The sequence below is a fragment of the Sceloporus occidentalis genome, unplaced genomic scaffold (genome assembly GCF_023333645.1).
Source record: "Sceloporus occidentalis isolate IW3139 unplaced genomic scaffold, rSceOcc1.0.p SCAF_5, whole genome shotgun sequence".
Classification (NCBI taxonomy): Eukaryota; Metazoa; Chordata; class Lepidosauria; order Squamata; family Phrynosomatidae; genus Sceloporus; species Sceloporus occidentalis.
In genome coordinates, this window is record NW_028316985.1 from 115,643,027 (window position 1) to 115,670,051 (window position 27,025).

General features: G+C 38.6%; 1 protein-coding gene and 1 pseudogene across 3 annotated transcripts in view; both read right to left on the reverse strand.

The window, feature by feature from the left end:
- The window catches only part of YIPF7 (Yip1 domain family member 7), a 32,767-nt gene extending 15,092 nt beyond the window's left edge, over positions 1-17,675 (reverse strand). For 2 of the 3 annotated variants that reach the window (XM_089526955.1, XM_089526952.1), the window contains exons 1-3: positions 17,634-17,675; positions 3,886-4,002; positions 1,483-1,646 (exon numbers count right to left, since the gene is read on the reverse strand). In XM_089526955.1, the coding sequence (XP_089383081.1) occupies positions 1,483-1,646; positions 3,886-4,001 (280 nt within the window). In that variant the 5' untranslated portion in view covers position 4,002; positions 17,634-17,675. Of the gene's footprint in view, positions 1-1,482; positions 1,647-3,885; positions 4,003-15,037; positions 15,069-17,633 lie in introns of those variants that run through there. The other variant, XM_089526954.1, reaches the window with a different exon arrangement.
- Positions 957-1,100, reverse strand: LOC149312693 (U1 spliceosomal RNA; annotated as a pseudogene).
- Positions 17,676-27,025: the final 9,350 nt, after the last annotated feature.

Here is a 27,025-nt window from a genome sequence, read left to right on the forward strand (position 1 = left end):
ACACAACAAATTAACTAGTTTCCCACCCTTCTTTTTGATTTGACAGTCTAGGATTGACTATTCCTTCTTTTTAAAAAATGCTTTATCTAGAATTTTGTCCGTGCAGTCATCAACCTATTTAAAACTCTGGCATAAGGGATTTTAAATTGGCGTTGAGCTGAATATAAGCTCAATTGGCCTTTAGTTTGCCTTATATTTGTTCATTTATGAGAAAGCAAGTTTTAATATTAATGCATAAAAATATTTTGTAATTGGTAATCATCTGCCACTGAGTTTTTTACAGAAAGGAATCTGCCTCACTGACTTCCATTGATGGACCAAAACCCTGATGTAAAAACCCATGGAATGGGACCTATGGAGAACACTGCAATTGTGGAAGAACATTGTGAGATCTTGCATAGAAAAATGACATCTTCTCACAAAAGGGCACATTCTATGTAGATTGTTTGGCGTTTCAAGGCAAAGAGTGAAAAAGAAGAGAATCCTGTCTGGATAAGATGCATTTTATGAGGTGCTAGATGAATTAAAAACCCCACTGTGGCCAAGCTCTTATAGTGCCAAACTGCTTGCATAGTGGACTATTCCATGAGCACTTGGTTAGTTTTGCCACTCATGCAGAATGAATGGCACAAACGGAACAGCAGCAGTGATGGCAGTAATGAATGGCCAGACACAAATGGAGGGGAAGGGAAACAACAGAAGGAAGCAACTCCACCAGAGACCATCTCTGTGTAGAGTACTCTATTTTTTCAGGACCTGGCTCTTAGAGGTGAATTCGCAAGCTATGCTTCCCGTATTTTATTTATTTACTTCCTTTCATTTCTATACTGCCTTTCTCCCCGAAGGGATCCAAGGTGGCTCACAGATTTAGAAAGCATTACAATAAAATTTTAAACAGTTTAAATCATCTAAAAATTATAAAAAATTACATTAAAATATAATGGAAATTAAAAGGCAATGCACATGCACCACAAATTATGCAGTCGAGTTTTCCGTGTTTTGAGAAATTGCAGGGGTCAGCACATCTGGATTGCAATGGATGACCTAACTCTGGGAAAACCACATTCATGATCATGACATCTCCCCTGCCAATTAAGTATAGTGCCTAGGCTCTAAGTGTCTTGGCTCTAAGGACTCCAGAAACCCAGGCACTGAAAAAAATAGGCCACTATAGAAAAAGTAGCCTCTGGCAGGAGGTACACACCAAGCAATCTGTTGTGATGATGCTGGTGGGGTGTACCCCTCCAATGGAACATAATAGGAATATGCCCGTTATAACTGAAGGTTATCTATAGGATGAGGTGGGGTGATAAATAGCTAAATTGATAATGTAGAACTCTATGAAAACTGTTCATTCCTCGCCCTTCAAAAAATAAAAAGGACTTCTTTACTAAGTTTTGATACATACAAATAGATATAAAAATACAGATTTTCCTGCTGACAGAACATGCAAAAATTCAATTGAATGTTTTCATTCCATACCTTCTAGCAAGGGAGGTTCTTCATCAAAGTTATCAGAATAAGCAATATTAGATGAAAACTCAGGAGCATATGCTGGTTGAAAGATTTGCCCTGAATACTGTTGAGATGAAAGCATTTCTGGGGCAGCCAATGCATCAGATTGTGGCAAGGCACCTGTCCAACCTCTACAATCAAGAACACATTAAAACAGAACAAAAAGTACTGTCCTGGAATTAAAGGATACATTCTTGGAAATTGCAATGTATATGTGAGATTTTATTAGATTTTACATATGCAATTAAGTCAGTCTCTGCAAGTTTTGCTCAGTCTTTCCAAAATTAAGGTTATCAGTACTCCTGCACCAGGACTAAACATTTTAGTGACTTCTTTTTCTTTTCTTTTTCTTTTTTGCAAAATCCACACAAAATCTAAAATATAGTCATTCTGCAACATTGGACACACTTGTGTAAAGAGTTATAAACCAGCCATTTATCATTTAATTCTTATTTCTTTTGTTTTATTTTTTAAGAGAAAACAATCTCTGGGACAAAAATTGTCCCAACAGATCTATTGCTTTTTAGCAATAGCAATAGCAATAGCAATTGCATACATTTCAATATTACTTTATAATGCTGAGCACTCTCTAAGTGGCTTACAATGTGTGCCCCCAACAAGCCGGTACACAACCTAAAAAAGAATGGAAGGCTGAGTCAACCTGGAAACCTGCAGGAATGAACTCATGTTTTGGGTGCAGTACCAGCATTTAACCACTGTGCCACCAGGGCTCCTTTTTACCGCTGGGGTACATTTTTTGTCCCAGCCAATGTAATGTACTTGGACAAAAATGTACTATGCTGTTTTTCAGTGACCCATGATCTTGTGCAGCAGATGTAATGAAGAAGTTTATCACACTAGGGAGATCCCGCTGGAAAATGGGATTTAAACTAGATTTGAATTTTTTTTAAAAAAAAAACAACCCAAATGCGGGAAGTTTATCACTGGATATAATGTGAAGTTAAACTGAACGCAAAGCAAAGATAACCAGCAGCTTTTTACTTTCGGACTTCGCAAAAGTAAAAAGTTGCCGCTTTTCTCTGTCTTTCCTGTTATATCAGCATGAAAGAAACACACTGCACTCCAGTGGTTCCGTTCCTACCTCTCGGGCAGATTCCAGATGGTACAGCTGGGGAACATTTACTCCTCTAAGAGGGAACTGACATCCGGTGTCTCTCAGGGAGCTATTTTGTCCCCCATGCTATTTAACATTTACATGAAACCACTGGGAGAGATCATCCGGAGACACGGGGCGCAGTGTTATCAGTACGCTGATGACACCTAGATATGTTTCTCTGTGTCCCCGACTGCTGCAGTGTCTAAGGATGGTGTCTCTGCTCTAAATGCCTGCTTAGAGTCAGTAATGGGCTGGATGAGGAAAAACAAACTCAGCTTGAATCCAGAGAAAAGGGAAGTACTAATGATAGGTTCCCCAGGCCCAGGGAAGGAAATTTGTCCACCCGTCCTGAAGGGGGTCACACTTCCCCTGAAGGACTCAATTCGCAGTTTGGGAGTGCTTCTGGACTTGTCCCTGCAATTGTCATCCCAAGTTGATGCGACGGTCAGAAGCACTTGTTATCAACTTCGGTTGATACACCAACTGCGACCCTACCTGGGCCAAAGGGACCTTGAAATGGTGGTACATGCTCTGGTAACCTCTCGTTTGGATTTCTGTAATGCGCTCTACATGGGGCAACCCTTGTACCAAACTCGGAAGCTTCAATTAGTACAAAACACGGCCGCCAGATTGGTCACCGGACATTCCAGGTTTGACCACATAACACCAATCTTAAAAGATCTTCACTGGCTGCCTATTTGCTTCCAAGCACAATACAAGGTGTTGGTAATTACCTATAAAGCCCTACATGGCTTGGGCCCGAGTTACTTGAAGGACCGCATCTTCCTATATAATCTGTCCTGCACTCTCAGAACAACCGGGAAGAACTTGCTCGAAGTCCTTACTTCGAGATATGTTACTACTTCTCAGAGGGCCTTTTCAGTAATGGCCCCCAAGCATTGGAATAGTCTTCCCAAGGAGCTCCGTCTCATTACCTCCCTTGAACTGTTTAAAAAGAGACTTAAAACCTTTCTCTTTAACCAAGCATTCACCCATGTTCACTGAAGTTATGTTTGATCCCCTTTTCTCCCTCTCACTTACATACACCTATGAATTGGATTTTAATTGTATATTGTAATTAATGTAATGTGGTTTTAATTTTATGTTGTTTTAATAATTTTACTATGTACACCGCTTTGATCACTGCGAAAAAGCGGTATAGAAATAAATATTATTATTATTATTATTATTATTATTATTATTATTACATGGATGGAACTAAATCAAAACATTCTTCCATTTTGAACACTTACTTTTTGTTTTCATAGACTTGTCCTCTGTCTCCAGACTCAGGATAACCTTGTTGTTGGTTATCTGTGGTGTAGTTTGACTGGTAAAAATCTATATCGAATTGCTCAAAGTTTGACATTCTGAGAAGAAGAGAAGCAGATTACTTAACAGCTATGAATTGTTAACATTTTCAATATTTGTCTTTTGAAGTTAGAAATCTAGTTTGACATCTATAACAGCAATTTTCTTCACAATTAAAATAGTGAATTCATTCTGTTTCATTGAGAATCTAATTGATGTTGGTGCCACGCTTCTGAATTCCTCCTTGTCCACTTCCCTCTTTTTAAAGACTGGGTAGGTGGCAATTTTTGTGACTTTAAATATAGAGTTGTCTTACCCAATGAATATGAACAAAGTACTATAAATATTGGCTAGACACATTTCTTCATTTCTTCCCTGAATGCAGAAGTGACTCTTATTTCTCCCAAGTATCTGCTCTTTAATTAGTTGGCACCTACTCCCATCCATGGCATTATAGGTATATCTCAGTTAATAAAGTAGATGTGTTCCTGGGTGTTACTTCTTTAACAGGAAATTTGGTACCATAAGCAGAAATAACATTGAAAGAATAATGATAGTTTCCTACATCACAAAAAAAGAAACAAAAAAGAAAAACAGCAATTCAATCTGTTTCTGCAACTTTTTTTTTATTCAGAACTCACGATATCTGCATGTAAAGTGAAACAACTGGGCCAGGTAAGCCCTTCATAAGTAAATAAAAACACTTTGAGCTTTCTACAGATGGTTTTTTTTGTGGGGTTTTCAGGCTATATGGCCTGAATACTTTTTCCAAAATTCATCCAGGGATGATTTTTCACCAACCTCTGCTTTTCATGTGATTTGCATTTTTGGTGGTCAAACGTATATGTCTATGCATTCCTAAAATATGCTGGGGGTGGTTGGTGAGTCACGATTATCTCCTTTTCTCTTGCTGTTTACACATGCTCAGTAAGTGATTTTGGAGGCAGCTGCTGTATACCTTACCTGTTACAGGCCAGCAGTTGAATTGGCTAGAGCCTGATTAAATTGCTTCCTACAGACACACTGCTACATTGAAAGTATGTGTTTCTTCAGTCTTCCTTCACAATCCTCCTAACGCTGATACTGCTAAAAAATTCTAGCAATAGCAAGTACATTTCTATACCGCTTACCAATGTACTAAGTGGTTTTACAATGTGTAAGCTAATTGTTCCCAACAAGTTGGGTACTCATTTTAGCGACCTACGGAGTTATGCCCGGCTGAGTTGACTTGGAGCCTCTGGCTGGTATGGAACTCACACAACCTTGTGGTTTTTTGTGAGCGAGTGGCTGCAGTACAGGAATTTAACCACTGTGCCACCAGGGCTCCATTTTCTAGCTAGATCCAAATTCTAGGTAGACAGAGGACAAGAAAGAAAATGGGTATTGGGTAGGCATAACAAAACTTTGTAAAAAGGAGCTGAGCCAGTGTGGTGCAGTGGTTTGAGCATTAGACTATGGCTCTGGAGATCAGGATTCAATTTCCCACTTGATCAGGGAAACCCAGTTGATGGCCTTGGGCGAGTCACACAGTCTCAGAAAATCCCATGATAGGGTCACCATATGACTTGGAAGGTACACAACAACAACAACAACAACAACAACAACAACAAGTTCTTTTGTCAGAGGTTTCTTAATAAGTATGTCTGTATGTGGTCAGCCGTTCTATTAGTCATTTTCCACTTCCTGCCAGTGGACTCTTTAATTCCTTATTGGTTCTTTGTAACCTGGGCTGTTGCTTGTCCATTTAATTTTTCTGTACTTTTAATACTCATTTTAAAAAAATTCTTGTGTGCTTTAGCAAAAATATATGAAAAAGCAAAACAAAACACCAAACCCTCAACAAATATGGAAGTTTCAGATTGGGATGGAATCTAGTGTCTTATCGATGTGGGGAAATACAAACATTGTAACACATATTGCCAAGTCAAAATTGATCTCATTGTGCCATTTGAACCGACCATTTGAGAGTAATACAAAGAATGCACAAATTAGTTCCATGGATATACACTGAGCCTGCAGTTTCTTTACCTGTTTACTTAGGAATAACTCTCAGTGAACTCTAAAATTTTATTTCTGAGTAAACATGCATACACTTGGATAGTAGACATAGAAATGATAACCTGAGGTGTAGCTATGGGTGGGTGGGGGAAAATAAGGGCACTACCCCGAGAAAGGGTTCTGGCACCCCAGTGAAATTTTCCTTTGGTCCTTAGATTTTTAGCATTGCAGAAATTTAAAACTTCAGTTGAGCTTTTAGATGCACAGTTAGATAGCTAAAGAAAAGAGATAGCAAAGTTACCGACAGAATGAAAACACAGCAAATGTAAGAGTTTTAAGTGTGAATGATTTTCAGTGTTTCCCTCTCTCCAGTGCTATAAATCTGGGGACTGAAGGAAGATAAACTGAACAAAAAGGGAACAACAAGAGATATCTATAAAGACTAGGCTATTTCTATTCACAAGATATATATATCAAGATACATAATTACAAGAAACATCAATAATAGCCAATATATATCTGAAGAGTGAAGTAGTAACAGTCCAAGTACACAATGTTGCTGATTTTAGCAGTGAAAGAGGTTCTACTGCTGCAACATAATATTAAAGTCCAAAATCTAAAAAGCAATGATGATAGATGATGCTTGGAACAAATCAACATGAAGTTGGAACTAATAATATTGGCTGGTAGCAGGGTCCTTATAAGTTGAATTCAGATGGGACGGCTACCTCCGGAGTCCTGTGTGGCCGTTTCGACTCACCAAGGTCTTCATCAGCATATTAATTTCATAACCGGAATAATATAATGCATTGTGTGTTCCATACTTCTAAATACACAAGGTTGACAATCAAAGATATATTAATTACTATCAGCAACATAATACAAAATATAATATAATTAACAAACGAAATTGAATCATTATATCTTACCCACAATATTAAACAGCTTGGCTTGACTGATAAAAAGGATGCTGGTACAAGTTCACAGGAATAGTAACTCATAATATACTTTGCCTCAGCAATAGGCTGCAGGTGATAGAGTGATGCATTGAATTCTCTTAAAGGTATATCCTCTAGAGACATACTACATGTCCCATAAAGTAAGCCCAAACCATAGCTGAATGCATAATAACACTTATAATAATTGAAAGGTACCTAACAACTCCGACTCATTCTCAATACATTATGAGCATAATATAGCTCTATGTAATCTGCCTGGCCTCCTTCCCAGATCCATATCTGTCTCTGATTTGTACAATATTAACCAATGTATACAATTTCATAAAAAAGAACTTAAATCCAACCGATCATTTAAACCCTTGGGTATGTTTGATGACAACTTATGAATCCAAAATGATTCTCTTTGTAGGAGTTTAGTGTGTTTGTTGCCACTATAAAAAGTACCAAACTTGACTTGTTCAATTACAAAGAATTTTAAGGATTCTGGAGAGTGATGTAATTGTGACCAATGTGTGACAAGTGAAGTATCTAAACTTTTATTTCGAATGGTACTTTTATGTTCAGATATTCTAATTCTTAGAGGTCTTGAAGTTTGTCCCACATACATCTTCCGACAAGGGCATAAAATCACATAAATAACATTCAGGGAGTTGCAATTAGTGAATGAGTTTAATTCATAACATTCCTTTGATATGGGATGGATAAAGGATTTTATATTTAAAGATTGTTTGCAACAGCTGCAATGACCACATCTGTGATGTCCTCTTACATGAGAAAGCTCCTGAGTATGTTCATAAAAATCTGTATGCACTAAAGAGTCCTTGAGATTTCTAGTTCTCCGAAAAGTTATAATGGGTGCCTGTGTACAGCCTGGAATGTTCTGAACTATATGCCAATGTTTTTGTATAATATGTTTAATATGATGCGCAGCATGAGTGAAGGTGAAGGATCCTATAATCCTGTTCTCAGTTGTACTATTTGAAGGAAGAAATAGTGTGGAGCGATCTTTAAGGGAAGCTCTGTATCTAGCATGTTGGACTATATGAGGAGGAAAAGCTCTATCCTGTAATTCTAATTGATACTGATCAGCTGCCCTTTCATAATGAGTGTTAATGGAAGAATTTCTTTTTAATCTTAGGAATTGTGAATATGGTAGGTTTTTTTTCAGATGATAAGGGTGACAACTAGAAAAATGTAGCATGGAATTACGGTCCGTAGGCTTGTGAAAATTACGGACTCCAATCTTATGATTATGAATATAAACTTCTACATCTAGAAAAGAAATATGCTGGGTGTTTGACTGGCATGAAAATTTGATATGTTGGCTTACAGAATTCATCCAGGTGAAAAAGTTCTCAACTCTAGATCTGTCAGAAAATATGACAAAAATGTCATCAATATATCTTCCATAGTATTGTAAATATTTATGAAAAGGATTCTTATCTGGATTAGTAATATATGTAGATTCTAAATGAGCCATATATAAATTGGCAATACTTGGAGCTGCTGGGCTACCCATCGCTACCCCTTTTATTTGAAGGAAAAATTGAGTGTTAAACCTGAAATAGTTCTTTTCTAAAATAATATCCAGAATATCCAATAAGAAATGAATGGGAGGTTTTTTCACATTTTTAGAGTGCAGATAAAGTTCTACAACATCTCTGGCTTCAGCATGGGGAATGGAAGTGTATAAAGAATTTACATCCAAGGTGACCAAACATCCCTCAGGATTAATCTCTGTGCTCTCTATACTTTGTATGAAATGACGAGTATCTTTAATATAAGAAGGTGCTTCAATTACTAATGGTGCCAGGAATGAATCCAAATATTGGGATAAAGGTTCCAAAAGGGACCCTGACCCTGAAATGATAGGTCTACCTGGTGGAGGAAAACCTTCCTTATGAATTTTAGGTAATACATAGAAAATAGGAATACGGGGATATTCCTGTATCAAAAATGATGCTGTAGTGGAATCTATGTATCCCAACAATTCTGCTTCTTGTATTAAAATTTTAATTACAAATTTAATAGAGCTAGTGGGGTCTTTGTCCAAAGCTTGGTAACTGATGTGATCATTAAGTTGACGAAGTACTTCTTGTAAGTAATCCTTTTTGTCCAAGAGTACTATGGCTCCCCCTTTGTCAGCTGGCTTGATTACTATCTCCTGTTTCGAGGCTAACTTTTGTAAGGTGCAATGTTCCTGATAACTTAAATTGTACCATGGTTTCCTTAAAGAAGCCTCTAATTTTTCAACATCTCTTAATACTACCTCCTCAAAGGTAGCTATATTGTGATTGCACACAGGGGGAATGAACTTGGAGGGGCGTCTGAAAGTATGTTGGACATTTTGGGAAGAATCCCCAAAGAAAAATCGCAACTTGAGTTGTCTTATAAGTTTAAAGATATCTATTCTGGTTAGAAAAGAATTATAATTAGGGGTGGGTACAAATGAAAGTCCTTTATTTAACAACAAGTGCTCTTCATGGGACAAATTGTAAGAGGACAAATTTACCACTAGGTCCTTGTCCTTCTTTTTTGATTGTATTTGGAATTGCGAGGACCTGTTCGTGTAGTTCTGCGTAATCGTGGGCCTGTTTGTAAAAAACCTTCATCTAAGAGTTCCTCTCTAGTAGATGTATCTGTGGAATAACCTCGTTCATCAGAGGATTCCCCATCTGAGGAAAAACTAGGTTTCTCTGCAAAGCGTACTCTCTTACTGGATGAACTCTTCAGCCAGGGATAAACTGTTTCATTAACATAATCAAGTTCATCACGTTTAAATTTTTTAATTTTGTATGCCTTGAGTTCCTTTGTGAAAGAGTCCAATTCTTTTTCTAACACTTCCATACGTTTTTGAATATCCTGACTAGAAAGATCTGCAGATAATTGAGCCAATGATTCATCAATCTTGAGTTTGGTTTGTTCTAATTCTGAATTAAGTCTATCTACCAAAAGTAACATAAGGTCAGAGGAACACTTGTTGAGAATTGCAGCCCATTTTGTTTTAAACTCCACATCATTTTTGAATAAGCCTGGACTCTTTTGTATCCTGAGGCCTCTAGGAATGCGAGCTGTCTTGCAATACTCTGCCAGGGTGGATGCATGTAAATCCATTCTAACATATTGTTTTTTAAGGAATTCAAGGTCCTGCCAATTGCCACGATGCTGTGTGGCTTCATTCTCATTGAATAAAAATCTATTAGCTATAATTCGTGCTTTATCAGAATCATCAAAAGCAAAAGTATGTGTCCATTCAGCCATGATCTAATTACAGAAACACCAACCAACGAGCAGCAGGCTTACACTTAGACAAACTGAACAAAAAGGGAACAACAAGAGATATCTATAAAGACTAGGCTATTTCTATTCACAAGATATATATATCAAGATACATAATTACAAGAAACATCAATAATAGCCAATATATATCTGAAGAGTGAAGTGGTAACAGTCCAAGTACACAATGTTGCTGATTTTAGCAGTGAAAGAGGTTCTACTGCTGCAACATAATATTAAAGTCCAAAATCTAAAAAGCAATGATGATAGATGATGCTTGGAACAAATCAACATGAAGTTGGAACTAATAATATTGGCTGGTAGCAGGGTCCTTATAAGTTGAATTCAGATGGGACGGCTACCTCCGGAGTCCTGTGTGGCCGTTTCGACTCACCAAGGTCTTCATCAGCATATTAATTTCATAACCGGAATAATATAATGCATTGTGTGTTCCATACTTCTAAATACACAAGGTTGACAATCAAAGATATATTAATTACTATCAGCAACATAATACAAAATATAATATAATTAACAAACGAAATTGATCATCTATCATCATTGCTTTTTAGATTTTGGACTTTAATATTATGTTGCAGCAGTAGAACCTCTTTCACTGCTAAAATCAGCAACATTGTGTACTTGGACTGTTACCACTTCACTCTTCAGATATATATTGGCTATTATTGATGTTTCTTGTAATTATGTATCTTGATATATATATCTTGTGAATAGAAATAGCCTAGTCTTTATAGATATCTCTTGTTGTTCCCTTTTTGTTCAGTTTGTCTAAGTGTAAGCCTGCTGCTCGTTGGTTGGTGTTTCTGTAATTAGATCATGGCTGAATGGACACATACTTTTGCTTTTGATGATTCTGATAAAGCACGAATTATAGCTAATAGATTTTTATTCAATGAGAATGAAGCCACACAGCATCGTGGCAATTGGCAGGACCTTGAATTCCTTAAAAAACAATATGTTAGAATGGATTTACATGCATCCACCCTGGCAGAGTATTGCAAGACAGCTCGCATTCCTAGAGGCCTCAGGATACAAAAGAGTCCAGGCTTATTCAAAAATGATGTGGAGTTTAAAACAAAATGGGCTGCAATTCTCAACAAGTGTTCCTCTGACCTTATGTTACTTTTGGTAGATAGACTTAATTCAGAATTAGAACAAACCAAACTCAAGATTGATGAATCATTGGCTCAATTATCTGCAGATCTTTCTAGTCAGGATATTCAAAAACGTATGGAAGTGTTAGAAAAAGAATTGGACTCTTTCACAAAGGAACTCAAGGCATACAAAATTAAAAAATTTAAACGTGATGAACTTGATTATGTTAATGAAACAGTTTATCCCTGGCTGAAGAGTTCATCCAGTAAGAGAGTACGCTTTGCAGAGAAACCTAGTTTTTCCTCAGATGGGGAATCCTCTGATGAACGAGGTTATTCCACAGATACATCTACTAGAGAGGAACTCTTAGATGAAGGTTTTTTACAAACAGGCCCACGATTACGCAGAACTACACGAACAGGTCCTCGCAATTCCAAATACAATCAAAAAAGAAGGACAAGGACCTAGTGGTAAATTTGTCCTCTTACAATTTGTCCCATGAAGAGCACTTGTTGTTAAATAAAGGACTTTCATTTGTACCCACCCCTAATTATAATTCTTTTCTAACCAGAATAGATATCTTTAAACTTATAAGACAACTCAAGTTGCGATTTTTCTTTGGGGATTCTTCCCAAAATGTCCAACATACTTTCAGACGCCCCTCCAAGTTCATTCCCCCTGTGTGCAATCACAATATAGCTACCTTTGAGGAGGTAGTATTAAGAGATGTTGAAAAATTAGAGGCTTCTTTAAGGAAACCATGGTACAATTTAAGTTATCAGGAACATTGCACCTTACAAAAGTTAGCCTCGAAACAGGAGATAGTAATCAAGCCAGCTGACAAAGGGGGAGCCATAGTACTCTTGGACAAAAAGGATTACTTACAAGAAGTACTTCGTCAACTTAATGATCACATCAGTTACCAAGCTTTGGACAAAGACCCCACTAGCTCTATTAAATTTGTAATTAAAATTTTAATACAAGAAGCAGAATTGTTGGGATACATAGATTCCACTACAGCATCATTTTTGATACAGGAATATCCCCGTATTCCTATTTTCTATGTATTACCTAAAATTCATAAGGAAGGTTTTCCTCCACCAGGTAGACCTATCATTTCAGGGTCAGGGTCCCTTTTGGAACCTTTATCCCAATATTTGGATTCATTCCTGGCACCATTAGTAATTGAAGCACCTTCTTATATTAAAGATACTCGTCATTTCATACAAAGTATAGAGAGCACAGAGATTAATCCTGAGGGATGTTTGGTCACCTTGGATGTAAATTCTTTATACACTTCCATTCCCCATGCTGAAGCCAGAGATGTTGTAGAACTTTATCTGCACTCTAAAAATGTGAAAAAACCTCCCATTCATTTCTTATTGGATATTCTGGATATTATTTTAGAAAAGAACTATTTCAGGTTTAACACTCAATTTTTCCTTCAAATAAATGGGGTAGCGATGGGTAGCCCAGCAGCTCCAAGTATTGCCAATTTATATATGGCTCATTTAGAATCTACATATATTACTAATCCAGATAAGAATCCTTTTCATAAATATTTACAATACTATGGAAGATATATTGATGACATTTTTGTCATATTTTCTGACAGATCTAGAGTTGAGAACTTTTTCACCTGGATGAATTCTGTAAGCCAACATATCAAATTTTCATGCCAGTCAAACACCCAGCATATTTCTTTTCTAGATGTAGAAGTTTATATTCATAATCATAAGATTGGAGTCCGTAATTTTCACAAGCCTACGGACCGTAATTCCATGCTACATTTTTCTAGTTGTCACCCTTATCATCTGAAAAAAAACCTACCATATTCACAATTCCTAAGATTAAAAAGAAATTCTTCCATTAACACTCATTATGAAAGGGCAGCTGATCAGTATCAATTAGAATTACAGGATAGAGCTTTTCCTCCTCATATAGTCCAACATGCTAGATACAGAGCTTCCCTTAAAGATCGCTCCACACTATTTCTTCCTTCAAATAGTACAACTGAGAACAGGATTATAGGATCCTTCACCTTCACTCATGCTGCGCATCATATTAAACATATTATACAAAAACATTGGCATATAGTTCAGAACATTCCAGGCTGTACACAGGCACCCATTATAACTTTTCGGAGAACTAGAAATCTCAAGGACTCTTTAGTGCATACAGATTTTTATGAACATACTCAGGAGCTTTCTCATGTAAGAGGACATCACAGATGTGGTCATTGCAGCTGTTGCAAACAATCTTTAAATATAAAATCCTTTATCCATCCCATATCAAAGGAATGTTATGAATTAAACTCATTCACTAATTGCAACTCCCTGAATGTTATTTATGTGATTTTATGCCCTTGTCGGAAGATGTATGTGGGACAAACTTCAAGACCTCTAAGAATTAGAATATCTGAACATAAAAGTACCATTCGAAATAAAAGTTTAGATACTTCACTTGTCACACATTGGTCACAATTACATCACTCTCCAGAATCCTTAAAATTCTTTGTAATTGAACAAGTCAAGTTTGGTACTTTTTATAGTGGCAACAAACACACTAAACTCCTACAAAGAGAATCATTTTGGATTCATAAGTTGTCATCAAACATACCCAAGGGTTTAAATGATCGGTTGGATTTAAGTTCTTTTTTATGAAATTGTATACATTGGTTAATATTGTACAAATCAGAGACAGATATGGATCTGGGAAGGAGGCCAGGCAGATTACATAGAGCTATATTATGCTCATAATGTATTGAGAATGAGTCGGAGTTGTTAGGTACCTTTCAATTATTATAAGTGTTATTATGCATTCAGCTATGGTTTGGGCTTACTTTATGGGACATGTAGTATGTCTCTAGAGGATATACCTTTAAGAGAATTCAATGCATCACTCTATCACCTGCAGCCTATTGCTGAGGCAAAGTATATTATGAGTTACTATTCCTGTGAACTTGTACCAGCATCCTTTTTATCAGTCAAGCCAAGCTGTTTAATATTGTGGGTAAGATATAATGATTCAATTTCGTTTGTTAATTATATTATATTTTGTATTATGTTGCTGATAGTAATTAATATATCTTTGATTGTCAACCTTGTGTATTTAGAAGTATGGAACACACAATGCATTATATTATTCCGGTTATGAAATTAATATGCTGATGAAGACCTTGGTGAGTCGAAACGGCCACACAGGACTCCGGAGGTAGCCGTCCCATCTGAATTCAACTTATAAGGACCCTGCTACCAGCCAATATTATTAGTTCCAACTTCATGTTGATTTGTTCCAAGCATCATCTATCATCATTGCTTTTTAGATTTTGGACTTTAATATTATGTTGCAGCAGTAGAACCTCTTTCACTGCTAAAATCAGCAACATTGTGTACTTGGACTGTTACTACTTCACTCTTCAGATATATATTGGCTATTATTGATGTTTCTTGTAATTATGTATCTTGATATATATATCTTGTGAATAGAAATAGCCTAGTCTTTATAGATATCTCTTGTTGTTCCCTTTTTGTTCAGTTTGTCTAAGTGTAAGCCTGCTGCTCGTTGACTGAAGGAAGATTTCATGGGGGAGGAAAAATTCTTATTTGCCAAGTCAAAGCTCTCATGTCTGTAGGCAGCACATGTTTTTCAAAGACTCAAAAACGGAGCACACATGTCTAAAAATAAGATAATTAAAAATATAAGATATCTTAATATACATAAAATCCAATTAATACAAACTGACATTTGTAGCCTCAGTGTATGTTTTGCCCAAATTTAGCCTGTAACTACATATCAGATGACTTGTCTATAGTGACATGTCCTTGAACAAACAGAAATTGTTTTTGAAGTCTCTCTTGGTGCAGCAGCAGAAAGGCTTTTCTTATACACTCATATGTGATGGTAGCTCTGACTTCTGTGTCTGGACCAGGTGACCAGATGTCCTAACTGCAAAGGAGGACAAGATACCACAAAATGTAGGACATTCAAGAAAAATGTATGACAGTACAATATAAAAGTAAAAATACACATATAAATTTAAATTCATGCTGCTTAGTCATGCTCAAAATGGAGGACATTTTGAAATTCCCCTTGGACAAAGGTTGAAATGTAGGACATGTCCTCAAAAAGGAGGATGTCTGGTCTGGTCACCCTGTTCTACACAAAAACTCATAGGAGATTTTCCCATGGGGTTGGGATAGGGACAGGATCACTCCCCTGCCCTTATCCCGTCCTTAACCTATCCATGACCACAATGGCACAAAAGGCTTTCAAATCGTAGCGCTGATCCAGCCATTAACCTGTCATTAAAGTGGCATTGCATTAACACGAACTTCCATTAATGCAAAATGCTGGCCAATGTTGCATTAATGACAGGTTAATTGTGGGATAATGATGGGATCTGTGCAACTTCATCTGAAAGCCTGTTGTGTGATCGCCACCATCCATGTTTCCCAAATGGGATGAGTGCAAATCCCATCTGAAAGTCCTTCCTGCAATTATATAGGAAGGATGGGAACATGACGGGAACATGACAGGACAGGGACAAGATGTCCTTCGTCTGATAATCTCCAGACTATTGTAGGCCTAGTCATTACGAGTGTTGCCAGTTAAACATTGATTAAAAAAAGAGGAAATACACCACCCCAAAAAGTCAGAAGAGGAAACAAATTTCCCAATAAATAAATAAATAAGATGATGATTAATATGTATAGATGTCAACTTAGAATACAATATTGTAATTAAAATGCCTAAATAAAGACACCAGATCCTGTCTTTCCTTGCAAGCATAACAAGGTCAGATTGATAGAGAGGGTACTGCCAACAAATATATTTCAGAGGAAAGAACTAGTAAAACCAACTCTGACTATTCCTTGCTGAGGAAACCCCTATGAAGTTCAGGGGATAAGCATAAATTGACAGCTGTTTTGAAGGCACATAAACATACATTGTAATTTAGCTTTACCTAAACTGTTTCCTCCCAAATCTTTGGGATTACAACTCCCACCAAAAATCTAAGCAAGCCTGCTCAAACTTGTAATACTGTGTATTTAGATTCTGAGTCCTTTGGGAATATTGGCAGGTACTGATTAATTTCTGAAAGCCACTGTGAAACCACTGGACAGAATGAAGAATTAATAAATAATTAGTGTGCTAACTGAAATGCCCTGAAGAACATGAAACATCTTGCTGAATAAACAAAGTATACACAGTGCAGTATTCCTGTGGCTATGGTACCAGCTGACATGCATCTGCTATTATTTGATCCATCTTTTCATTTTATTTATATCCTGTTTTTCTCTCACTAATGGGACACACGCCATCTTGTCATAAAATAGTACAAATACTTGGGGGAGCAAGAGCATTTTAGGACAGAATTTAAAAGAACAGCAAAAGAACAAGGCTGCACATCCTTAGTTAAAAACCTCTTCTACAAGGCAAGTGGGGTCAAGTGGGGTCAGTTGCCCAGGACTGTTTGTTGTTCTTGATGTTGTGTGCCTTTAAGATGTTTTGGACATATGGAGCTCCTATCTTGGGGCTTTCTTGGCAAGATTTCTTCAGAAGAGGTTTACCATTGCCTTCCCCTGAGGCTGAGAGCATGTGACTTTGCCCAGGATCATCCAGTGGGTTTCATGGCTGAGCTGGGAATTGAACCCTGGTCACCAAAGTTGTAGGCCAACCACTATACTATAGGAAGATTAATGGAGAGGGAGCAGATTGTAGACCCCTCTATGGTTTGGTTCAAGACTATCTAAAGGCTATAAAATGCTGGTCTAAAATTTAAATGCATCACAAAAAAGGGAGGCTACATAAACAAATAAGCAAGAAAGCCTTTTAGACATGATCATTAGTTCACATGAAGTTATAATAATAATAATAATAATATCCCGCAATTTTTCTATAGTCAGATTAATTTGCTTCAGTCAAATACTTTCATTTATCAAAAATATTTAAGACAACAATTATGCCATATAGCAACTCTGCTTACTAGCGAACAGTTCATAGATGTTCCAAAATGTAGAAGAATTATCTGATTTAGTTTTAATAAGTCTAGTAAATTAAGAAATTTTTATTAGAAATGTGACATTCTCTATGTATTATACATACATAAAATTATGGACTAAAGTATAATAATTCTTAAATTGTCTCAGGTTAATATTTTGAAAAAAATAATTTCTAGTACAATGATAGCACTTTTAAAATGCCACTGATATTTCACAGGAGTAATACTCCTCCCCAAAACAAACTGTTAGTATCATTTATGATGTACAAAATGTGTGTTTGCTAACAGGCAGGAATTACAGAACTACAGCTTTAAAGATTAAATGTAAGGTCCATACCTCTTATACGTTTAACTGGAAATGTCCTAGCGTAGATTCGACTTACATACAGAGAAATCAGCCAAGTATTCTAGTGTGTCAAGCAGGGTGATCTTGAGCTATTTATAAAGTCCTAAATTTGGCCTTCGAACAGATGCATGACAGAGTGAAAGTCCTTTGGAGTCATGGGTAGCATTTCCAGCATGATTTGTTTGGTAACAATAATAATAAATGAAAGGGAAAGTGATCATACATTTCTCTGTGCCTTAAAACAATAGCCATTTGGGAGTGTTTGAATCTCAAAGGCGGGTTATAGACCGCCCATTTGGGGCGGTCTGGACCCGCCCCTTTTCCCAGGAGTATCGGGGCTTCAGTGGCTACACCGGCAGCTGCTGAGGCCCCGATCCGCCGCTTTTCAGGCTGCGGGGAAGCAGCAAAACGCCGCTTCCCTGCAGCCTGAAAAGGGGTGTCCTTGGGGCTTCAAGCCCCAAGGACACCCCGCGGCGGCAGGGAGGGGGAGAAAGGGGCCACGTGGCCCCTTTCTCCCTTGCTTCGCTGGGCGCAGCTGTCTGAATGCTGTGCCCAGCGAAGCAAAGCGGCGCCGTGGACCAGGAAGGAGCTCCGAAACGGAGCTCCTTCCTGGTCTGCGGAAAGGGCGCCCTAGGCGCCCTGCCGCGGATTGAGGACGTCACGTCTGCGCCGCCCCGTTTAGAGGTGGCGCGGCCGTGACGTCCTCACGGCGGCGGCCGTATGGAAGGGCCGCCGCCGTTTAGTGCGTGACGAGCACGCACTAGGGTTAGGGCGGTGCAGAAGCACCGCCCTTTTGTAACCTTAGTGCGTGCTCGTCACGCACTAAACGGCGGCGGCCCTTCCATACAGCCGCCGCCGTGAGGACGTCACGGCTGCGCCGCCTCTAGACATCCCCCCCCCCCCCCCCCGTGTGATAAACTCCCTATACATACTGAAGTCCTTTTCAGTTTAATGGACTGTTCAAGACTGCTCTGAATCTCTGCAATTGTGAGGTTCCCAGTAAAAAATCTCACAGGACAATAGAGGCTAGGAGTTTGGGAAGTTCATGGTGGAGAAATCAAAACTTCTTAGACCTCAAGCAGTCTCATACACAGGTGAAAGGGGGGGAGGACTATTCAGTCTCAAGAGATTGCTGGACTGCAATTACATTTCACTGATGTAAATGAGGACACAGAGTGGCCAAATTTATTAATGAGGATAGGCTGCAGCATTTTTCTTTTGCTTGAGCCTACTGGGAATGAGAAGATTCTGCTCCCTCCTCTCCTCCCTGCTGAGTTAATGCTGTGCAAACCGCTTTTGCACTTTGAACTCAGCAGCAAGTGAAGTAAACTGAAAGTAGGAGAGGGAGAGAGGCACTGGGACATTTTTAAAGCAGCACAACAAGCGGGATGACAGAGGATTAATAAGGATTGTCCCTGCAAAATCAGTACAGGTAGACAATAGACTAGCATTTCCCAACATTGCCTGTGCTGCTAGAATCACTGGGACATACTGTCCCAGATCATCTGGACTGGAGAGTAACCACAGAAGTAAGGTGGAAGGTTTTTTTTTTACTTGTCCCTTTAACATAATACTTCCTGTCCCATTGTGGAAATAATTACATCAGTTTCATGAACAGGAAGGTCCGATATATCCCGTGTGGCTATAGGAACAGATGAGGAAACTACTTGTGTTTACTCAGAAGCAAGTCCCACTGTGCCTACTCTACTCTGCTCTAGCGATGGGACTTGTATTGCCCTCCAGGAATTGTTGAATTACACCTCCAAGAGCTTCTCGTCATTGCTTATGCTAGCTGGGAGTGGAAGACTGCATTCTTCCAACCCTGTCCTAGGGTGTATCTGCACTGTAGAAATAATGCAGTTTGACACCACTTTAATTGCGAAGGCTCCAGAATCCTGGGATTTGTAATTTTGCAATTACAAAGTAATGCAGGGGTGTTATTGACCAGGGTGTCACCTGGTGCAGAGTGGTGGGGCTTCTAGAGGGCAGAGCCAAAAGGGCATGTCCCCTCCCCTTGCTGCTGAGTGCCAGCTTACTCATAAGTAAACCGGCAACTGGCAAAGGAGGGCAGAGTAGAATGGCACCCAGCAAAGGGGAGGGGGGTGCCCAAAGCTCTCCCTCTCCCTGCTAGGCTCTGGTTTACATATGATTAAAATGGTGCCTGGTGGGGAGGAAGGGTGCCCAAAGAAGCCCCCTTCCTGGCCAGTTGCTGGTTTACTCATAGTTAAAATGGTGCCTGCAGGGAGGTGGGATTACAGCATTTAAAGTGGTGTCAAACTGCATTATTTCTACAGTGTAGATGCACCCCTAGTGTTTTAGGGTTCTGTAGCCCAATCTGATCCATGATGCATTAGGAGAAGTTATTGTTGACATTAAAAGGTGTTCCTCTCAATTAATTGTGTTTAGCCCTGGCACTTGGAACTCAGCATTCTATAGATCAACAGTGAGCTCACTTTTGACAAGTGGACTGTTACATAATCCAGAATGGTACAATCTATGCACAGGAAAGGGTTTATCAGCACATTTGGGGAAACCCCAGCATGTATTGTATGGATACAGCCGCAAGGACTAGGAGAAGAAGAGCTGTTTAAGCAGCTTTCAGCTCAGGAGAAGAAAGATAGAATTCCAGTGTTATGAATCAACTAATTGCTTTTAAAATAGAAAAAGAAAATGTAAGGGCTCTTGGTATCTCCTGGGATTTGTTTTCAGGACAGGACCCCCGTGGATACCAAAATACGTGAAGGCTCATCCTATTAAATACAATGGTAAAGTAAAATGGTGTCCCTTATATAAAATGCAAAATCAAGGTCTGCTTTTTGGAATCTATATAATTTTTAAACATTTTCAAGTTGTGGATAGTTAAATCTGTGGATAAAAAAAAAATCTGTGAATATGGAGGGTTGGCTGTATTCCCTAGATAGCATGACTGCTGACTTTTCCAAGCTTTACTGATAGGAGGGAATCGGCAGCACAACTTCTCAGAAAGCGGGTGAATGTTCAGATTCTTGATTTTGTTAGATGTTTGAATAACTTTAATGTAATTCAGTCATTCTAAACTCCCGATTTATCTCTGTGCCATTTTGTAACCTGTCATCTACAAACTGTCTCAAAGATTCAGGACCTTCTTGAAAAATTAATGTGATCATGCAAGAAGGAAAACACACTTTCAAATGTCACATTACCATGGCAGGGTTGGGAGGAGATTCATTAGTAGTAGAACTGGCCTCATCAATAATATTTGATGTTGTAAAAGCTCCTTTCAATCTGCAGTTTGGAGGATTACTTCAAAATTAAATGAGGAATTGGTAGGTATGCTATTAGTTCTAAGGGCACATTTACCCTATAGTTTCAAGATAATCTGGAAACAGTCATCTTCATAACAAATACCAGTTCAACTGCCATCTAGCTGCCCTCCATGAACCATGGTGCCCTTTGTCCCCAGCCAGCATGGCTGTTAGTACACCTTGCATACCCCTGTATTGGAGTCTCCATATTTTCATATCTGGAGCCGACATGTTCTTAAGAGCTCACAATGACCTTTGAAACACCAGGTGGATTTTCCATAAGAAAGTAGCACAGACCCAAGGACATGGGTGAGACCTAGGCAATGCTGCAATCGAAATTAAAAATGAGTGTGCTGATTACTCCTTCCTGCTCAAGACCCTCTGTATATCTTCTTGCACCAGGAGACAAAGGAACTCTCATTGCACCGAAGGCAGTAAGCCAGTGCTTGCTTCCTACCTACCCTTTGGCATGTTCCCAGCCAACTTCCCTATCCCTCCACTCTGGGTTTGCCCTAATCTAATCTCTGTTTTTATTACTCTAAAGTTAAAGCCAACTAGTCTAGAATCCCACTGTCAATTCCTGGGAAGACCATCAGTCTTTGTTAGCCCTTGAGATTGCAGATATAAACATTGTTCCCATAATCTAGCCTCCTTGCACACACAGTACGCATAGAGTTGGCCCCCAGTCTGTGCTCCATGTATGAACTGTATTGCTCTCAGATCCACTTTCTGCTTCTGTGATCCACACTTCAGGTAAATATCGCCCCCTTTGCACCTCTCAAACCTCGCTATCCAATTTTCACAGTTCCATTTCAGTTAGTTCCATCTGAATTGCTATCGTGTATTTGATTGCACTCTTGCATATTTCTGAATAAAAACTTTCTTAATTCACCTAAATGTGTAGCCCTCCTTAGTGAATTCTGGCAAATGATCCTAACGTTACCTAGCTTCTTATAGATAAATTCCCCAAGCTTTTAAAGAGACGCTGACATGGTTTGTGGGAACCCCCCAGTCATCTCCACCTTTCTTTGGCTAACATGGCAAATAACCAGCTGTGGATGATGGATGCTGTGGAAGATGATAGAATAGAGAAGATGATAGAATAGAGAATGCAGTTTTGGTTTTTATTCCTGGTTATGGTGATATAATTCATTTTACCTTAGGATCTAAAGCTTAGACATTATACTTGGTTTCTGAAAAGCCTGGTGTTGCAGTGAGCTGCTTCAAATGAAATCCTTCCTTATCTGTAAAGTTACCAGTTGGAGAGGACTTCATGCCTGGAGATCTATTTATGACTGTCCTTGGGTGGAAGAAGTGGCAAATGCAAGTTAATATTTAGAACAACAGGATACAAGGAAAATATGTAGCAATAAATGACAATCCCCTACAGTACTTCCTGTTTAGTTTGGTTTTCACATGGACACTGTCTCTAGGTCATTTCTGAAACTGGAAGGAAAATAAATGAAATTATTTTATTTAAAACCTGGTTTAGATAAATAAATATTAGAAGATGAATCCTGACTACAGCTTGGAAGAATTGTGTTTTGGATTATAACTCCCAGGAACCCTCAGCCAGTATGACTAAAGGATGTGTTGTCTGGAGATTCTGGGAGCTGCAGTCTAAAATGCTAACTTTTCCAAGATATTATCTAGGTAAAGTTTCTGGAACTTAGATCTCTGCGTAATCAGTGGGACAAAATCACAATTTAAGTCTCACTGGTTTCAGTGGGAATCAAAAGATTCTTCTTACTGTGCTGAAGGGTAACTTAAACCAAACATTCAAAAGTACACATATTCAGAAGAATCATATCAGCAATGAACCACTAGCTGCATGGCCATTGCAAAGTTCCATCTGCAGATGCATTTCAATAACGTTAGTGTAGTAGCATGCTTTGCATCTTAGTAGCATTATATTAGCACAGCAGGATGCTGTAGTGTATGTGTTGGATATGTCATCCCTGTGCCTCAACAATTCCACCCCCACCCCCTGGAAATTAAACTTTGAATGATGTGACTAATAATTTCTTTTGAAAAAATAAAGGGAGGGGAGGCACTGTAGAAGGCAGTATTGTATGGCAGACTTAGAAATGATAATTCCTGTGCACTTCATCTCACCTCATTTCAGATTTTAAAGAATTTTTTTCTTGATCTTCACAATTTCATATTTGCTTCTGCCATTCTGAGAAGCAAGAAACTTAATTTATCCAAAAAAGAGGAGGAGGAGGAGGAAAGAAAAAAAAAGCTGGGATTCTCTAGAATAGGTTATAAATAATGAATGCTTGCATTGTATTTAAATGTGCATCAGGAGCCCTCTGCAAAGATTTTACTCATTTTTATTCTCACATTCTCAATTTGTCAAACAATGTAAACAAGAAAATGCTATTGGCCACTAGCTGCTAATAACAGAGTAAATTCAAAAGGATGTAGGCCCTTTCACACTACACAACTATAGTGATATGATTTCACTTTGAATTGTTCCACACTTGTTCCTGGCCCCAACCGTTCTATTCTCAGACTGGGCTGGAGCCAGGGAGTGCGGTAAAGTCCTTTAACTGCAATGATTCTGTCTTGTGGTATCCTGGGATTTACCAAACTACAAACCCCAGGATTCTATAGAATAGAACAATGGTGTGGAATCATAGTGTTACAATTGTGTAGTGCAGTGATTCTGAAACTCTGGCCTTCCAGGCATTTTGGACTTCAACTCCAGAATCCCAAAGTACATTGGCTGAGGCTTCTGAGACCTGAAGTCCAAAACACCAGAAGGAATCACTGCTCCAATGTGAAAGGGCTTGTAGTCAAGAACCTATGTGCTTTCCTGGTAGTAAAAACAGTAATACCTTTAATCAGAGAGATATAACCATCCTTGCATAAGTACCTATGTGTCTACAGTGGCCAACTGAAGCTGAGACAGGTAGCTATTTTCCCCATGTTTTTTCTTTGTATTGTCTACACTGTTCCCACCCCCACCTCCCACCCCCATCTATAGACTGATCAGGCTTGATCCCACTTGCTGCTATGCGCCCTTTCCTCTTAGTCATGTAGCCAGAAGTAGCAGACTCCATCTTCCCCTTTTCTTGCTAATAAATTTTCTCTTTACCAAAGACCATATTTTGTTGATGATTCCTGTGATGTTCTGAACTTATGTAGAAAATGTTGCATTTATTAGATAAAGTAAGGTATGCACTCACTATGCAGAGGATTTTATAAGGTAAGGGTCTGGCAGGAGATGGGGGTGAGAGTTGGGAGTGAGTGGTGATTTGTGGATTGTCAGAGAGGATTTTGAAAAGGCTGGTATATGACAGATGGTCCAGAAGGAGAGCTGGGTCTGTCAAGATTAGGAATTAGTTGAGGAGTTTGAGTGGTTAGGAGATTTACTCAGACACAGAGATCAGTTAGTCAGGGCTAAAGTTAACTAGGAGATGAGTGAGAGATGTGATTTATAAGTACCAGTTAAGTAATCCATGACTTACTTTCTGTTCAATTTCAGCATAATATATTTTTTGTCATATGTTTTTGCTTTAAAGAACACTACAGAAGGTATATTGGAAAGCTTACGTTCAGACACATGATGTCAGTGCTTGTAGTAGTAAATCAAGTGTTGTAGTATTGAGTGGGGAAGAGGCATAAATGTTCACTCAGGAATTATGAGAATACGTACCTAGGACATCCCCACAGTTGGTGGCTACAGCAGTGAGACAGGTGGTGGTTCTGCCATTTGGAAGCAGAGGTTGGATTAGTGAAGCCCTCACATAGTGGTGGTGGTGGGATTAATGGAAAACCTCACATTTGGTACCATAGTGGAAGGAGAGTGGAAAATCCCACAATTCCACATACCAGCATCCCATGAGGATGGCACAAAACACAACCTGATTTATCCACTAACCATCCCAGCAGGATTAGTAGTGGATGTGCAACCAAAAATATATTTTTTCTGTTCATCCCAATGGATTTTAACAAAATATGAATTCTGATGACATTTTATAGTTAGTCAAGATAAATGCAGATCCAATATTAACAAAATAACAGTAAGTCTGTAAAAATAGTCTAACCAGTTTAAAAGAAAGGAAAAGACAAGGAGAAGAAGAAAAAAGCAACAGTATTTTTCCAGAAATTATGTTGACAGTGAACACTTTTGTGAGAGAATACAGTAGATATTTTATTTTATTTTATTTCCTGCCTTTCCCCATACCATGGACACCAAAGCGGTTTTCAATATATGGTAAGACAAAATATTGGCACTAAAACAGTTGTTCTTCTTCTTGCTGTTGTTGTATGCCTTCAGGTTGTTCCTGACTTATGGCAACTCTAAGGCAAACTTATCACAGGGTTTGGGGGGCTTTTTTGGCAAGTTTCTTCAGAGGGGCTTTGCCAATGCCATTCTCTGAAGCTGAGAGTGTGTGACTTGCCCAGGGTCATCCAATGGTTTTCATGGCCGAGCAGGGATTTGAATCCTGTTTTTCAGAGTCATAGTCCAATTTTCAAACCACTACACCATGCTGGTTCACAGTTAAAACAGTACAATACATTCAACAATCAATCCTATTAAAACATTAATTTAAAACAATTAAAACACATCATTACATAGTAATTTTACATATTACTGTACACAGTAAAAAACAAACAAACTAGCCTCTCAAAGAGGGGGCTAATTGAGAGGGAGTTCCATAGCCTAGGAGCAGTAATATAGAAGGCTCTGACATGTGTCCTCACCAGTCAAGCCTGCGAAGGGGAGAGATGATGAAAAAGCTCTTCCCAGAGATCATAGAGCTGACAGGTTTGTAGATGGAGATACAGGCTTTCACATAGGAGTTCATCACACAGGAGGCATCCTGTGCAGAAACGAGATTTAACTCCCCTCCCCCAAAAAACCTAAGATGACATGCAAAAGAACAATTGATTTTCAGACACATTGAAGTTAATGCAAGACTAAACTGGCTACAAAGTTGACAAAACGTGATTCTTTTTGTTTTCAGAATTTTCCAGAAGTAAAAAGAATCGCACTTTGTCACGTTAATGCACCTTAACAGCGACGTCGTCTGAAAATCAATTGCTGTTTTGCGTATCTTTTCTACTTTCTGTCCAGGTTAATGTTGGGTAATCCAGATGTCATCTGATAATAAATGTGCTTTTGCAGGGTTTTTTTAAAACTTTAAATCTCATTTTTGCAAGGGTTCCCTCCCATGTGATAAGGTCCATAGTCTGAATCTATGCTGCATAGGCAATAACCATCACTTTGAATTGTTCCTAGAAGCTGTTCAACAAGTGAGTTATGTGCTCCCTATAACCAACTCTGGTTAACAGCCTTGATGCACCATTTTTACCTGCTGAAGTTTCTGAACAGTTTTCAAAGGCAACCCTAGGTATGATGGTAATCCAACTGGGATATAATTCAGATGTGTGTTGCCATGGTCAGATCTGACACCTCCAAGTATGGGTCCATCTGGCACACTAGATGACTAAATCATGAACTAGTTTACATAGATAGGTCCTTTGCTTCTTATCTGTTTCTTTTTTTTATTATTTCTGAAGAGTAGGCAGAAGATTATTTCTGAGGGCACATTTCCTGCCCTATGAAAACAAAAGAGTTTATGAATAGCAAGTAGACATTTGTCTTGGAAAGCCTTTCGCAAAGGAAGACAACCTGTAGGATGCATTTGTGTTTTGCTTTTGAACAATCATCGCAAGGTCCCCCAACTAAAGCCAGGTGCAAATGGGTGGCATAGGGGATGGAATCCGTTGTCTTGGAAAGTCTTCAGAAAAGCCCATGAGCCTCACTAAGATGTTGACTACGTACATAAATCCACATCCAAGTTTCTATATTTCAGGAATTCTAATAATTTATTGCAAATAACCAAATAGATCCGTCTTCCTATTTCACAGGACATACTGACCAGAAAGCTAATAAAAATATTATTACCTCTGTCCACTGAGAACAAAATAACGGGAGGAAATTACTAAGACAATGTGGATGTAAGTCCAAGGCCATCTAGTGCTAAAATCATATAATGACACCGTCTACATAATGGTTTTATTGAACCTAGCAAAGAGCATAGAACCATTGGAAAAGGGGACCTTGCACACACTCATTTTGATACC